This window comes from Phaenicophaeus curvirostris, chromosome 38 (assembly GCF_032191515.1).
Source record: "Phaenicophaeus curvirostris isolate KB17595 chromosome 38, BPBGC_Pcur_1.0, whole genome shotgun sequence".
Taxonomy (NCBI): Eukaryota; Metazoa; Chordata; class Aves; order Cuculiformes; family Cuculidae; genus Phaenicophaeus; species Phaenicophaeus curvirostris.
In genome coordinates, this window is record NC_091429.1 from 715,292 (window position 1) to 727,766 (window position 12,475).

The 12,475-nt window shown below is 59.1% G+C and overlaps 1 protein-coding gene across 3 annotated transcripts in view; it reads right to left on the bottom strand.

Annotated features, from left to right (window-relative positions):
• Positions 1–6,225: 6,225 nt before the first annotated feature.
• Positions 6,226–12,475, bottom strand: part of LOC138732854 (cyclic AMP-dependent transcription factor ATF-7) — a 62,550-nt gene continuing 56,300 nt past the window's right edge. For all 3 annotated transcript variants that reach the window (XM_069879586.1, XM_069879587.1, XM_069879584.1), the window contains 2 exons: positions 11,458–11,566; positions 6,226–7,693 (listed from right to left, as the gene is read on the bottom strand). In XM_069879586.1, coding sequence (XP_069735687.1) covers positions 7,482–7,693; positions 11,458–11,566 — 321 coding nt within the window. In that variant the 3' untranslated portion in view covers positions 6,226–7,481. The remainder of the gene's footprint in view (positions 7,694–11,457; positions 11,567–12,475) is intronic.

Here is a 12,475-nt window from a genome sequence, read left to right on the forward strand (position 1 = left end):
CTCGGTGTCTTTTTGGGGGGTTGGGGACCCCCCTTTCCTCGGGGACGAGCAGGACGAGCGCTCAGGGTGGTGGCGTCGGTTTATTGGGTGACGGACGGACTCGCAGACGGCGTTCGGGGCAGACGGACGGACAGACGGACGCTCAGCGGCGGCGGCCGAAGCGCTGCGGGGTCGCCATGGTCCAAAAGGGAGCGGCCGGGGGGTCCCAACTGCGGGGGCTGAGCTGGGACCCCCCCTGAGCCCCCCGCCCGAGCCTGCCGGGGGACAGCGCAGCGCTGGGGCGGACGGACAGACAGACAGACACGGGGACAGGGACGGACAAAGGGAGAGGGATGGAGGGGGAGGGAGGGATGGAAGAGGATCCAGGCGCACAGGATGGATGGGGACAGGGGATGGACAGACGGGAGGGGACCAGCTTAGTGCCTCGGGGACAGACAGACGGATCGATGGGAATGGACTGAGGACACGGGGGACAGACGGACGCTATTGGGGACCCCCACCCCCCCCAGGCCCTCTGAGCGCCCCCAGGCCACGCCGTGCGCGCCCCCCCGGTGCCCCCCAAGCCTCGGGTCCCGCCCCCCGGGGCCCCCAAGCCCCCTCGGTGCCCCCAGGACCCCCCGGTGCCCCCCCCGCAGCCCCCCGGTTCCCCCTCACCTCGGGCCGGTCCCGGGGCTGCGCTCGGGGCGCCGCAGGGACCGGAGCAGCGCGGCCAGAGCGGCGGCGGGGAGCGGGGGGGGCGGCCCCGGGGGGGCGACCCCGGTCTGGGGAGGGGGCGGAGGGGTCGGTCGGGGGGGGGGGTCACGGCCGCCCCAGGCCTGGGGGTCGCCCCTCGCCCCCTCCCCAACCCGAAAAGCCCCTTTTCTCACCCCCCCCCCCCATCCCCGACGGGGCTCACCGGCGGCGGGGCGGGCGCGGGGCGGCTCCCGGGGGTCCCGGGGCAGCAGCGGGAGGAGGATCGCGGGGTCCCCGCCAGCAGCAGCAGCAGCAGCGGCAGCAGCGGCCCCGGCAGCCCCATCCCCACCGTCAGCCCCAGCCCCGTCGCCGCCGCCGCCTCTTATAGCGCGGCCGGTCCCGGGGGAGCCGCGAATCGAGCCCATTTAGCAGCCGCGACAGCCGCCGGGGGGCACGGGGAAGGGGGGGGGGGGGGCGTGTGCTGCAACCGGGACCCCCCCCAGCCTGGATCTGGAGCCACCCAAGACAGGGAACCCCCTCAGACAGGGACCCCCCCTCCTCATCTCACACCGGGACCCCAACACCCCCCCCAAATCTGGACTGGGACCCCCTGAAACGACGACCCCCCCCCAATCCCAAAACAGAGACCCCTCCCCTCTGCACCCCACTTCCCCCCAGGAGCCACCGGCTTCCCCGAAGACAGGGACACCCCCCCCCACCATTCCCCCCATACCCCAGGACCTTCTGACATGGGGATCTGACCGCCCCCCCCACCCCCCGGGATCCCTCGAGTCAGGGACCCCCCCTTGCACCCCCCACGAATCAGCCCCCCCCCACCCCGAGCCTTTCCCGGCGCCGCTCGCTGCTGCCACCGCGTGGCCGCGCCGCGTCCCTGCAGCCCCGACGGGGCGGCCCGGGCTGCCCGCTCCCCGAGACCCAAACTGGGCTGGAACGGCCCCAAACTGGGCTGAAAGGGCCCCAAACTAGGCTGAAAGGGCCCAAACTAGCCTGGAACGGCCCCAAACTAGGCTGAAGTGGCCCCAAAATCGGCTGAAAGGGCCCCCAAATCGGCTGAAAGGGCCCCAAACTGGGCTGGAACGGCCCCAAACTGGGCTGGAACGGCCCCAAACTAGCCTGGAACGGCCCCAAACTGGGCTGGAACGGCCCCAAACTGGGCTGGAACGGCCCAAACTAGCCTGGAACGGCCCCAAACGGGGCTGAAGTGGCCCCAAACTGGGCTGAAAGGGCCCCAAACTGGGCTGAAAGGGCCCCAAACTGGGCTGGAACGGCCCCAAACTGGGCTGAAAGGCCCCAAACTGGGCTGAAAGGCCCCAAACTGGGCTGAAAGGGCCCCAAACTGGGCTGGAACGGCCCCAAACTGGGCTGGAACGGCCCCAAACTGGGCTGAAAGGGCCCAAACTAGGCTGAAAGGGCCCCAAACTAGGCTGAAAGGGCCCCAAACTAGGCTGGAACGGCCCCAAAATCGGCTGAAAGGGCCCCAAACTAGGCTGAAAGGGCCTAGCTGAAAGGATGTGGGGGACGATTCCTTGCTGGGAAGGGGGTGAAGCGCTGGCAGAGGCTGCCCAGGGCGGCCGTGGAGCCCCCATCCCTGTTGGGGTTCACACAGTGAGTAGACACAGCGCTTCGGACACAGTTCATCGGCCTGGATGAACTCGGAGATCATTTCCAACCCCACCGATTCCCCGAGAGGCCCCCCGCGGCGACCCCAAGCTCCGGGCCCCCGGGAAGCAGCGGGCGGCAGCTCCTGGGTAACAGTTTAATGTGATATCTGCAGCATAAATAAAGGCACGTTACATGTTTGGTACGGCGCGGCGGGGAAGGGGGCTGCGATGCGTACCCCCCGCGTCCCCCCTGGACCCCCCGGGGCTGTGAGGACCCGCTCACAGGATCCCTCGGGGCCGGGGGGGCCGCGGGAAGGGGTTACAGCGAGGGAACCATTCCGGTGCGTAAGGAGCTGCGCATCCGCTCGGGAAGTCGATACACGTCTATATAGGACTGGATATACGCATAGATATGTGTTTTATAGATACAACACCTTGAGTTACGCTGGCTGGGGGGTTCCTCCTTCTTCTTCTTGGCTTCTTCCGCTGGTCAGAACTGAAGGGAGGAGGCAGCCGGGGGTGGGGGACGCCCAGGACCCTCCTCCCGCATCCCAAAGGCTCATTTCAGAGCAGGAGAGCGTCTCCACCGCTGGAGCCCGCGGGTGCACGAAGCCAGGGCGGAATCAACCAGAAACAGGGCCGCAAGTCCCCATGCAACCAATTTCCCAGCTGAGCCTTCAAAATCCAGAATCGAGGAGCCAGTTTAGGGGGAAAAGATGGCACCGAATCCCCCCAGACCCTTCCAATCCCAAGGGATTTGGAGGCTGGCGAGATCTGAGCCACACGGAGAGGACAGAGAGCTCCCCTCCAGCACGGGTTCAACATCGCCCCGGGATGGGTTTTTCCAGCCATTTATTCCTGTTTGACATCCTGGATGGATAAAAATCCCAACTCCCAAAGGTGACACCACCGTCCCAGCTCTCCCTGATTCCATCACCACCTAAACGCGACCTTTAAACCTGCAGGGCTTTTCCAGGCTCCTGCCAGGAGCCCGAACACTCACTCTCTCCCCATTGATTTGGCTACGGAGGAGGGAAGGAGATCCCAGGAGATCCCAACGGCACCGTGTGGAGCTGGGCTTTGGGGGAAGACATGTGGGAAGCCCACGACTGACGCTGGCACCAGCCGGGGTCCCGGTTAAGGCACCGCGGCCGAGCTCCGACAGAGGAAAGTGCACGTGCCCCGCGAGCGGCTGAGCGGAGCCGGCCAGGCAGCCCCCAGGAGCCTCTGGAAAGCAGGGAATAAAACCCTGGAGCTGAAACCAGGGTACCCTGCCCCATCCAAAGCTGTCTGCAAGGTCTTCAGCAACAGTCGAAGCAGCGTGGGACGAAGGAGAAGAGAAAGCCACCTTCACCCTCACCACCGAGGGGAATCTGGCATCACCAACGTGCCGGGAAGCCTGTCTTCCCGACCCAAAAAATCCCTAACTCTCACCAAAACCAAAGCCCGGCCTCTGCAGCTGCTGAGCTGAAGGAACTGGCTCAGAGAGGAGGGATGAGGGAGGAGAAGAGGGCAGACACCCCACAGCCGTTTGACTCCTGAAGTGCTCAGCTCCACGCGTGGAGACCAAACCAACCCCGGCTTTTCATCACCCGGGCACCCGAGGCACCCGCGCGCGGCCGCTCCATCGCCAGGGAGGTGCTGGAACAAGCACTCGCTCCCCAGCCTCCTCTCCAAAAAGCCTGGGAAGAGTCAACTCCAACCCCAACCTTGTCCGTCCTGCTGGAAAAGCGACAACCACCTCGTCGCTGGGACGCTCGGCTCCGCCAGAGCTTTAGGATCAGCTCAGCATTGGCTCTGCTGGGCACCTTCTGTGACTCTAACAAGGGAGGAACCTCACCCCCGAGCCCCAAAGTCTGGCTTGGGACGCCCGTCTGTCCATCCGTCTGGATGGGGCTGGAGAATTCCCGGCGGGGAGGATGCTAAGGGTCACGCTGGGGTTTTCTTTTTGGCTTCGTTCCTCAAGGTGGGCTTGTCCTGCCCAGAGAGGGAGGACTCCTGCTTCTCTCCATCTCCCTCCCTGCAAGCAGGGACGCTGCTGGCAAGAGAAATGGGGACCTGAATCCTACTCCAACAGCGGCGTCGGTGTGGAGTAAAATACACCCAAAAGGACACAGAAAAAATAATTAACGTAATTAAATCTTAGGGTATGGCCAAACACTTGTTCCCTGATTGTCACTGCCTACGTCTGGAGCTTTCTGACCACGTTTTCAGGGATGTGTGGATTTTCCAAGGCATGAAGCACGTGCAGAGGGGGGTCTGAAGTGGGGAGATGGTGGAGCGGAGCGGCAGCGATGCCATCAGGAGCACCGAGGAGCAGAGGGATGGGGAGAAAACTGCTCTCCGCGTCCCTTCACTCGTTACCAGGTGATGCCCAACGGAGCTACGAGGGTCGGAGCAGCCGGGGCAGGGAAAGCGCTTCCCTGGGCCACAGGCAGGGGTGATCCCAGCTCTCAAACAGCATAAAACAGGGTCACTTTTAGTCCCTAAGGGTAAAAAACGGGTCAGGGAAGCTGCTGCAATCAGTGCCAGCGCTGCCAAGCGCGTCCCCATCCTGGATTTGCTCTCCAGCCGCCCTTCACTCCCTCTTTCCAACCCTGCTGGCAAAGCCACCGCCTGGTCCTTGCCTCGACCTCACCCACCAGGCCCTGACACCATGAAGAAAACAAGAAACCAGCAGTAGGATCAGCCCCAAGCTCAATTCCTCCTCTCTCTTTTCTTCCAACAAATGCTTTTCCAGGCTGGAAAAGTGCTTGGTGAGCCTAGGAGGAGCTGCTGCGCTGCTGGACACGCTCGCTCCTGCGGCTGTAGCTGCTCCGAGCTCTACGAACCAAGGGACAGGGACCCACCAGCTGCTGGGTGATGAAGCAAACATGTTTACAACACATTTTTGTCATTCCTGCTATTCCCAGACAAAGAAAAAAAAGAGCGAGACTTGTTTTGAAGTCCCCTGAAGGGAACCGAGTGGATTTGAAAACCAGAGTCAATCCCTACGCTGCCAGACGGGTCATTTCGACACCTTTTTGGTGTAAAGGAGCACAGGGTTTAACGCAGTTCCCTGTCGCAGCTCCACAACCTGCATCCAGCAGCAGCTCCAAGAGAGGAAGCAGAGCCAGGATGGTTCCTTGTCCCTCCTGAAAAGCTTCTGCCTTAGATCCTGCCTCCCAAAATAGGCCCTGAGCTCCCTTTTTGTCCAGGTCACCCGGCTTTAAGAGATGCTAAACCCTGCCGTGTCCTGTCTTCACGGCTCACGCTCGCTGCAAACACCGTGTCGGGTGGCAAGAACCAAAATATCCGTGCACACCCGGAATCTGCAGCAACAAAGCCGGGGCTGGGGGGCCACGGAGGATCCACACCCAAAGTGCAAAGCGCCGAGGCCAGAAGTGACCCCGATTACACGGGAGATGAGCAAGAGAAAGCAGGGGAGCGCGGGAGCATCACGGCATCGAGACGAAGGAAACGCAGGGAACGCTGCGGTCGCAGCTGCTGGGAGGCCGAGGAACACCTGGAAAAAGAAGGGAGGGGGAGAAGACGGATCCCACCGATAGGAAAACCAAACCGCTGAACCTCCCCGTCCGTAACAGGATCCGGATCCTTGCTCAGACTTCGCTTTGGGTTTTGCTGTCCCTGGAAACCTTCCAAGTCTGGCCAAGCCAATAAAATGACTTCAACAAACCAACTTGGCTCAAAAGTGGCGAGTGCGGCACGAGGCGGGCGAGAGCTCAGGAGGGGAGGGGGAGGCCGACCAAGGGCTGCTGCAGCTCGGCAGACTTGGACGAGGTTCCTTCTAAGAGCCTGGGCGCACGCAGCACCCCTTCCCACTTCCGAACTCCCAACTCCGATCGCTCCCCAGCAACCACCTCGGGAAGCGCACGCAGACACACGCAGGCTACGCCCGCCCGGCACGAGAACAGACCCGATTCCAAGCGTCTTTCAACATCGAGGCTGGTTTTTAACGTGCTCAATAAAAGCGGAAGCTCCGTGACGCCTCGGTTTGCTCTGGCTGGGAAGCACCGGCTGCTCCATCACCGAGAGAGGAAGAGACTCGTGAAGAAGAGGTAAAAGACCGGGCAAATAGAAACACTGCTTCGTGCTCCCTTCCCTTCAACAGGCAACTAATTCATGATTTAAGGCCACCATTATTAAGGTCATCGAGGTCATGAGTAAAGGAGATGATCCTTGGAAATGGAGGGGTTTGTTTGCTGAGGTGTGGAGTGGAGTTGGGAGCAGATGATGCCTTCCGGGACTCACATTATTATCACCTGCTGGGCCGGTTTATCCTTTCGGGGACCTCCCAGAGCGCCTCTGCGCCGGTCCCAGCAGACGCAGCACCGATCTCAGCACCGATTTGCTGTAAGGAAGACCAAGAGCGGCCTCTCTGCTGCCAGAGCAGCCGGTCCCTTTCGTCCAGCAGCTGTTGGGAGCGGCACGACGACCCCTGTGCCTCCCGGTGCGACACAAGCAACCAGAAACACGGGTGTCCCCTCCGAGGCCTCGCTTCCCCCTCTCCCAACCCCCGGACACAACCGAATTTACAGCGATTACACTCCCATCGTGTCCGTGTGAGCCCCAAAATCTGTTGCTGGCACCCTGGGACAAGGCCAGCCTCGATGCCTTTAACCTCAGAGCTCACGGAGGCTCGTGGTGCGAAGGTGCAACGGTTCAGGTAGCGAGAGCAGAGGGGGGAGCAGGTGCCTGGAAGCAACATGCCGTAAAAAATAAACTACATTGACAGCACAGCTAAATGTCACAACCTCCCAAGAGCCGTTTTCCTTTGCTGAGAGTGGAGGAGGAGGGAGGAGGGGGACCTGGAGAAGTGAAAGCGCCAGGGGGATCCACCAAGCACGGAGGTTTAGTGTTAACGTAACCGATACCTGAAAGCGAACCGTTCAAAGCGAGGCTTTGTGTGTTTGGATGACTCGGAAGGATGGAGGGAAGCGCTCAATCCGCAGCCGTGACGGCGAGGCAGCTGCGGGGCCAGGGTCTGTACAGGCTACGCGGTGTCACAAGCGCCAGAGCTGCCCTCAACTCACTTGGAAAAAAAAAAAAAAAGAAGAAAAACAACAACAAAAAAAAAGAAGAAATACAACTCCTTATGGGCCCCCACTCGTCAGGGACTCGGCTGCGGCCCGCGGCTCCGGCTGGGAGTTCTCGGTTAGCTCCGTGTCACGCGCAGCGGCTGCGCCATCATCTGCCAGCAGACTGGGACTGTGGAGCCATGATGACGTGCGAGGGCAGGCTCAGTTCTGTCCTTTGATTCGCCATCTGCGTCAGCACCGAGGTGGCCACGGCCTCGGCCGCCGAGCGGACGCTGAGCCCGTTGGGGGAGCCCGTCACGGAGCTGTGCTGGATGACGGGAGCCGGGGAGCCGGTGGGCTCGGAGCTCTCCTTGGGGCTTTCTGCTTGAGCAGAGAAGGGGATGGGGGCAGAAAGGAGGAAAAAGAAGGTTAGAGAGAGGCTGTGCGCGTTGCGATCGGGGGCACGAGCGCGGCGATGGGATGGGAGACTGCTTCCTGCCTGCAGCAGAGCCAGGGGGGGGCTCTTGATCAGGGAGGGCAGGGAGAGGATGAGGGGGGAAACGGTTTTGAGCTGAAAGAGGGGAGATTGAGGCGAGATCTTAGAGAGAAATGTTTTGCTGTGAGGGTGGGGAGGCCCTGGCCCAGGCTGCCCAGAGCAGGGGTGGCTGCCCCATCCCTGGAGGGGTTCAAGGCCAGGTTGGATGGAGCCTGGAGCCCCTGATCCAGCGGGAGGTGCCCCTGCCCAGGGCCAGGGTGGGACTGGAGGGGCTTTGAGGTCCCTTGCAGCCAAAACCATCCCAGGATTCCACCTCGGAGGCTGTGCAGGAACCAGGCAGGCATTTACTTAACACTCACCTTTCCAGCCAAAGCAGCCTGGAACCAAGAGGCTGATCCCTACAGGCTCCCCAGCTCCCTCCACCAAGCTGGTTTGGGAAAGGCAGGGGAGGGCTGGGAATTAAACTAATTAGAGCTGGGACCTAATGACCAACTGGATTCAGCTGGCCCCATCCCTTGGAGAAACATCGCCCCACCCTGCCACCAGGACCCTGGGAGGGTGTAAAGCCTGGAGGCTTCGCCCCAGGAACAGCAGACCCAGCGCTACCTTTATCCTAATAAATCTGCTTCCTCGTTATAACAAATGAACTTTCCTAACATGTCGTTTCCTGGCGTGGTGCTTGGTTCAAGGCCATTTAGCCCACAGACGGAACCGCTCCTTCCGAGTCCTCGCCATCTGCCGGGTGAGCACGCAGAGACGCGTGCGGCACAAACCCTTCTGCAAAGGCAGGGCTTGCTTTCCCATTTTTTCTATAAATCACCTGGTTTGCTCTTTATTGTTCTCTAGGACATTAAAATCAATTAGAGCCCGTTACAACTGTTTGCTTGCTCGATTTCCTTCGGTAACTTGAAGGGATGGGAGGCAAACAAAAGGTGAAGGAGCCTTCTGCGCTCTTTTCTGAGCGACGCAGATTGGTTTCTCCAACTTTGGATTCTCTCCCACAACCAGCCCCTCGCGCCCCGGCAAAGCTCCTAACGCCGAGGATAATTTGTGACCTATCAAACGCCAAGGCGAGAGCAATCAGACCTCTCTCGTTGGGGGGAGACACTCATTATCTACAGATGTCAGGAGGAAATTCCCTCCTGTGCACTTGGCGAGATGAATTACGGGGAAGACGCGGTCACCTTCGTTTAAAAGAGCAAAATAATGGCAGGAGCTGGGATACTTCTTCCACGTCAAGAGGGTAAACCCCAGGATACTGGGAGGGAAGAGGTTTACAGCCTTATTGGGCATCAAAAAATGGATTTTAGGGCTCAATTTCCTACCGGGTGCTTGAATATTGAGCCCCTTTTCCCCCTTCCCTGGTGGAACCTCGGCGTGGCCTTCGCCAGCGCGTCGAGCGACGCGTCCAGCACAGCAGGTTTGCAAAGCAACTTGGCCAGGGGGGAGAGAGAGAGAAGGTCAAGCAGAGCCATAGAGCAGTTCGGCATCCCAAAAAGGAGATTTACAAGGTATTACAAATAAAACAAGCCAACTGCACACGAGGCAGCTGTAATTCCGTGGAGGGAATCTGGCATTTTTGTTTAAGGAGCTGCTTAGTCACAAATCTCAATAATAAAAAAGGCAGGCGGGGATGGGGGGGCACGGGGCGGGAGGGGGGAAATTCATTTTTATTATTCAGATGTGTGATGAATTCCTATTATTGGAGTAGACAGGCCGTGAGGAATAATAATGGGAACAGTAAACTCGGGGAAGTTAACAGGAAAAAAATCATGTCACCTCTCCATATTCTAGACAAGAGCGAACACCTGCAGGGGCTGGGGACAGCGAGGATATTCACGACCACATTATTCAAGCCCTGAGTCGCTGTAACGAGTGAAAATAAAGCAGGCCCTGTAGAGCACGGATCTGTGCCTCGTCACACAGGCCAAGAGCATCTCTGAGAGCCCGGAGAGGAGCCGGCAACGGGCGCTCGCGGCCCAGAAAGCCAACGGTACCCTGGGCTGCATCTAAAGAAACGTGGGCAGCAGGGAGGGAGGGGATTCTGTCCCTCTGCTCTCGTCAGACCCCATCTTGAGTCCTGTGTCCAGTTCTGGAATCCTCAACATAAGAAGGAGATGGAGCTGTTGGAACGCGTCCAGAGGAGACAACGGAGGTGATGCGAGGGCTGGAGAACCTCTGCTACGTGGACAGGCTGAGAGAGTTGGGGATGTTCAGCCTGGAGAAAAGGCTCTGGGGAGACCTTAGAGCAGCTTCCAGCACTGAAAGGGGCTCCAGGAAAGCTGGGGGGGGAACTTTTTCCAAGGGCCTGGAGCAACAGGGCGAGGGGGAATGGCTTTAGATTGGAAGGGAGGAGATTTAGATTAGAGATTAGGAAGAAATTCTTCAGGATGAGGGTGGGGAGGCCCTGGCCCAGGCTGCCCAGAGCAGGGGTGGCTGCCCCATCCCTGGAGGGGTTCCAGGCCAGGCTGGATGGGGCTTGGAGAAGCCACTCCATGAGATGGGAACTGGAAGGCAATGAGGAAGAGCAGCGGCTGCCACCTTAGCCTTTGTTTTCTCCCCTTTCCTTATCTCCATCCATCCATCCCTGCCTCTCGCCCTCTTAATCTCAGCAACACTAGGGGCCTCCAGCATTCTCCCAAAGTCTTTGCGCGAACAATACAGCGCAGACTTGTTATTGCAGGAATGACATAAGAATCCAGACATAATGTTTAGCTCCCGGGTTGATTATAATGAAATAGGCGGCATTAAAGAAAAAAATGAAAGAAAGAAAAGAAGATAAAAAAAGAGGCCTGGTTAGTTCCAAAGCCGAGCCAATTTGATGTGAATTGCGGAGAGCGAGATGTAGAGCCCCATGATGTCATTTATAGAGTCTGGCCTTTTCTGACTCTGGCTTTGCTTGCAGAACAGCAACAGTTTTTAACTTCAAAGAGAATATCGAGTGCTTGGCACGCAGCCTGGGAGCGGGTGGAGAGAGACTGGCCCTCGCCCCAGGGAGAAGCGGAGATACGGATCTCCGTCAAGTATTCCATGCTCCAGAGATGTGGAGGGAGATGCACCACCTCCTTCCCTCGGCGCTTTCGCACCGTGGTTGCCCTCACTGCCTGGCTGCGAGACCTTATAAACCAGGATAAAGTGCTGATTTGCAGTGCAAATGTGTGGGGACCTTTCTCAGTGCAGACACTGTGGAAGACACAGGACCAGGCCTGTCCTGTCCTGCCACGTGCAAGAGCTGGAAGACCTTAGAGCAGCTTCCAGGACTGAAAGGGGCTCCAGGAAAGCTGGGGAGGCGCTCTCGATCAGGGAGGGCAGGGAGAGGGCGAGGGGGAACGGTTTTGAGCTGCAAGAGGAGAGATTGAAGTGAGATCTTGGGAAGAAATTCTTCATGATGAGGGTGGGGAGGCCCTGGCCCAGGTTGCCCAGAGCAGTGGCTGCTGCTCCATCCCTGGAGGGGTTCAAGGCCAGGTTGGATGGGGCTTGGAGCTCCTGATGCAGTGGGAGGTGTCCCTGCCCAGGGCAGGGGTGGCACTGGATGGGCTTTGAGGTCCCTTCCAACCCAAACCATTCCAGGAGTCTATGAAGACTCCCTCACTCAGGTTTCATCTGCTTACGTAAAGGGCAGTAAGGACCAGGAGAAGGCGTCACTCACCGAGATAGCCCTGTGTTTTCTTCTGTAGTGCAGTGACGGGGCAATCCTTGTGAGCCAGTAGGAGCTGTTTCAGTTGAGCAACTTCATTCTTCAGTAGCATAACTTCATTCTGCGATTGAAAAACAAACGCGCACGTATGCATCACTCACGCTCTCGACAGCAGCCTCTGGCAATGACAGGACGTTCGTTTATGCGTCCTGCAAGCTCACAATTTGTTATCTCGTTTGAGATGCCTCCGGCCCAAGGAAACCAACCACAATTTCTGGGTTTGGGGAATTTAGAGTGGAGGGCAGTGTTTCCCCCCAGCAGCGCCTCCTGGAGAGGCCGTGGCTGTGTTAATCATCTAATCCTGGACAGGCGTGAGCCCTGCTGCTGACACCAACAGCTTGAGTCAGAGGCTCCGGCGTTCTGCCGGCTCCAGGAGAAAACTACCCAGAGCGAGAAGCTGAGCATCCACCCAGCTCAGCTCACGCCAGGCCGTGGGGAACATCTCAGCTCCTCCGAGCTCTCAGAACCTCCATGAGCTGCTTCCGTAAACCAGGTCCTCTGAAGTCTTCGTGCAGCACATTATTCCTCTACTGAAATGTTTGGAGGAACAGCTGAAATTCAGCATTTCAACATCGCCCTAGGAAACAGTTCTATAATTATCTTGGGAAGGGAATTAAAATACCACGATCGGCGCTATTGAAAAAATCCAACCACGTGAGTCACTGGCTGCCAGCGAAAGACAAAGCCCACCACGGACACGAGTTCCATCTTTGCAGCCCCTTGGCCAGCACTGAGAGCATTAACGAAGCGGGTAACGGCAACGGAAGGGAAATCTGTGCTTTTCAATGTGCTGCACTTCTGCTCAGCGTGCTGGGGGTGCTGCCAGAGAGCCGGGAAACCCAGCTCTGCAGAAAATAGCAGGATGGCTGCAGCTGCAGAGCCTCGCTGCTCAGCCTGGCGCCGGGAGGGGAGCTGGGCCTGCTCCTTCTGACCCCGTGCCAGCGGAGAGCTCTCCCTCGTGCAGGGGAGG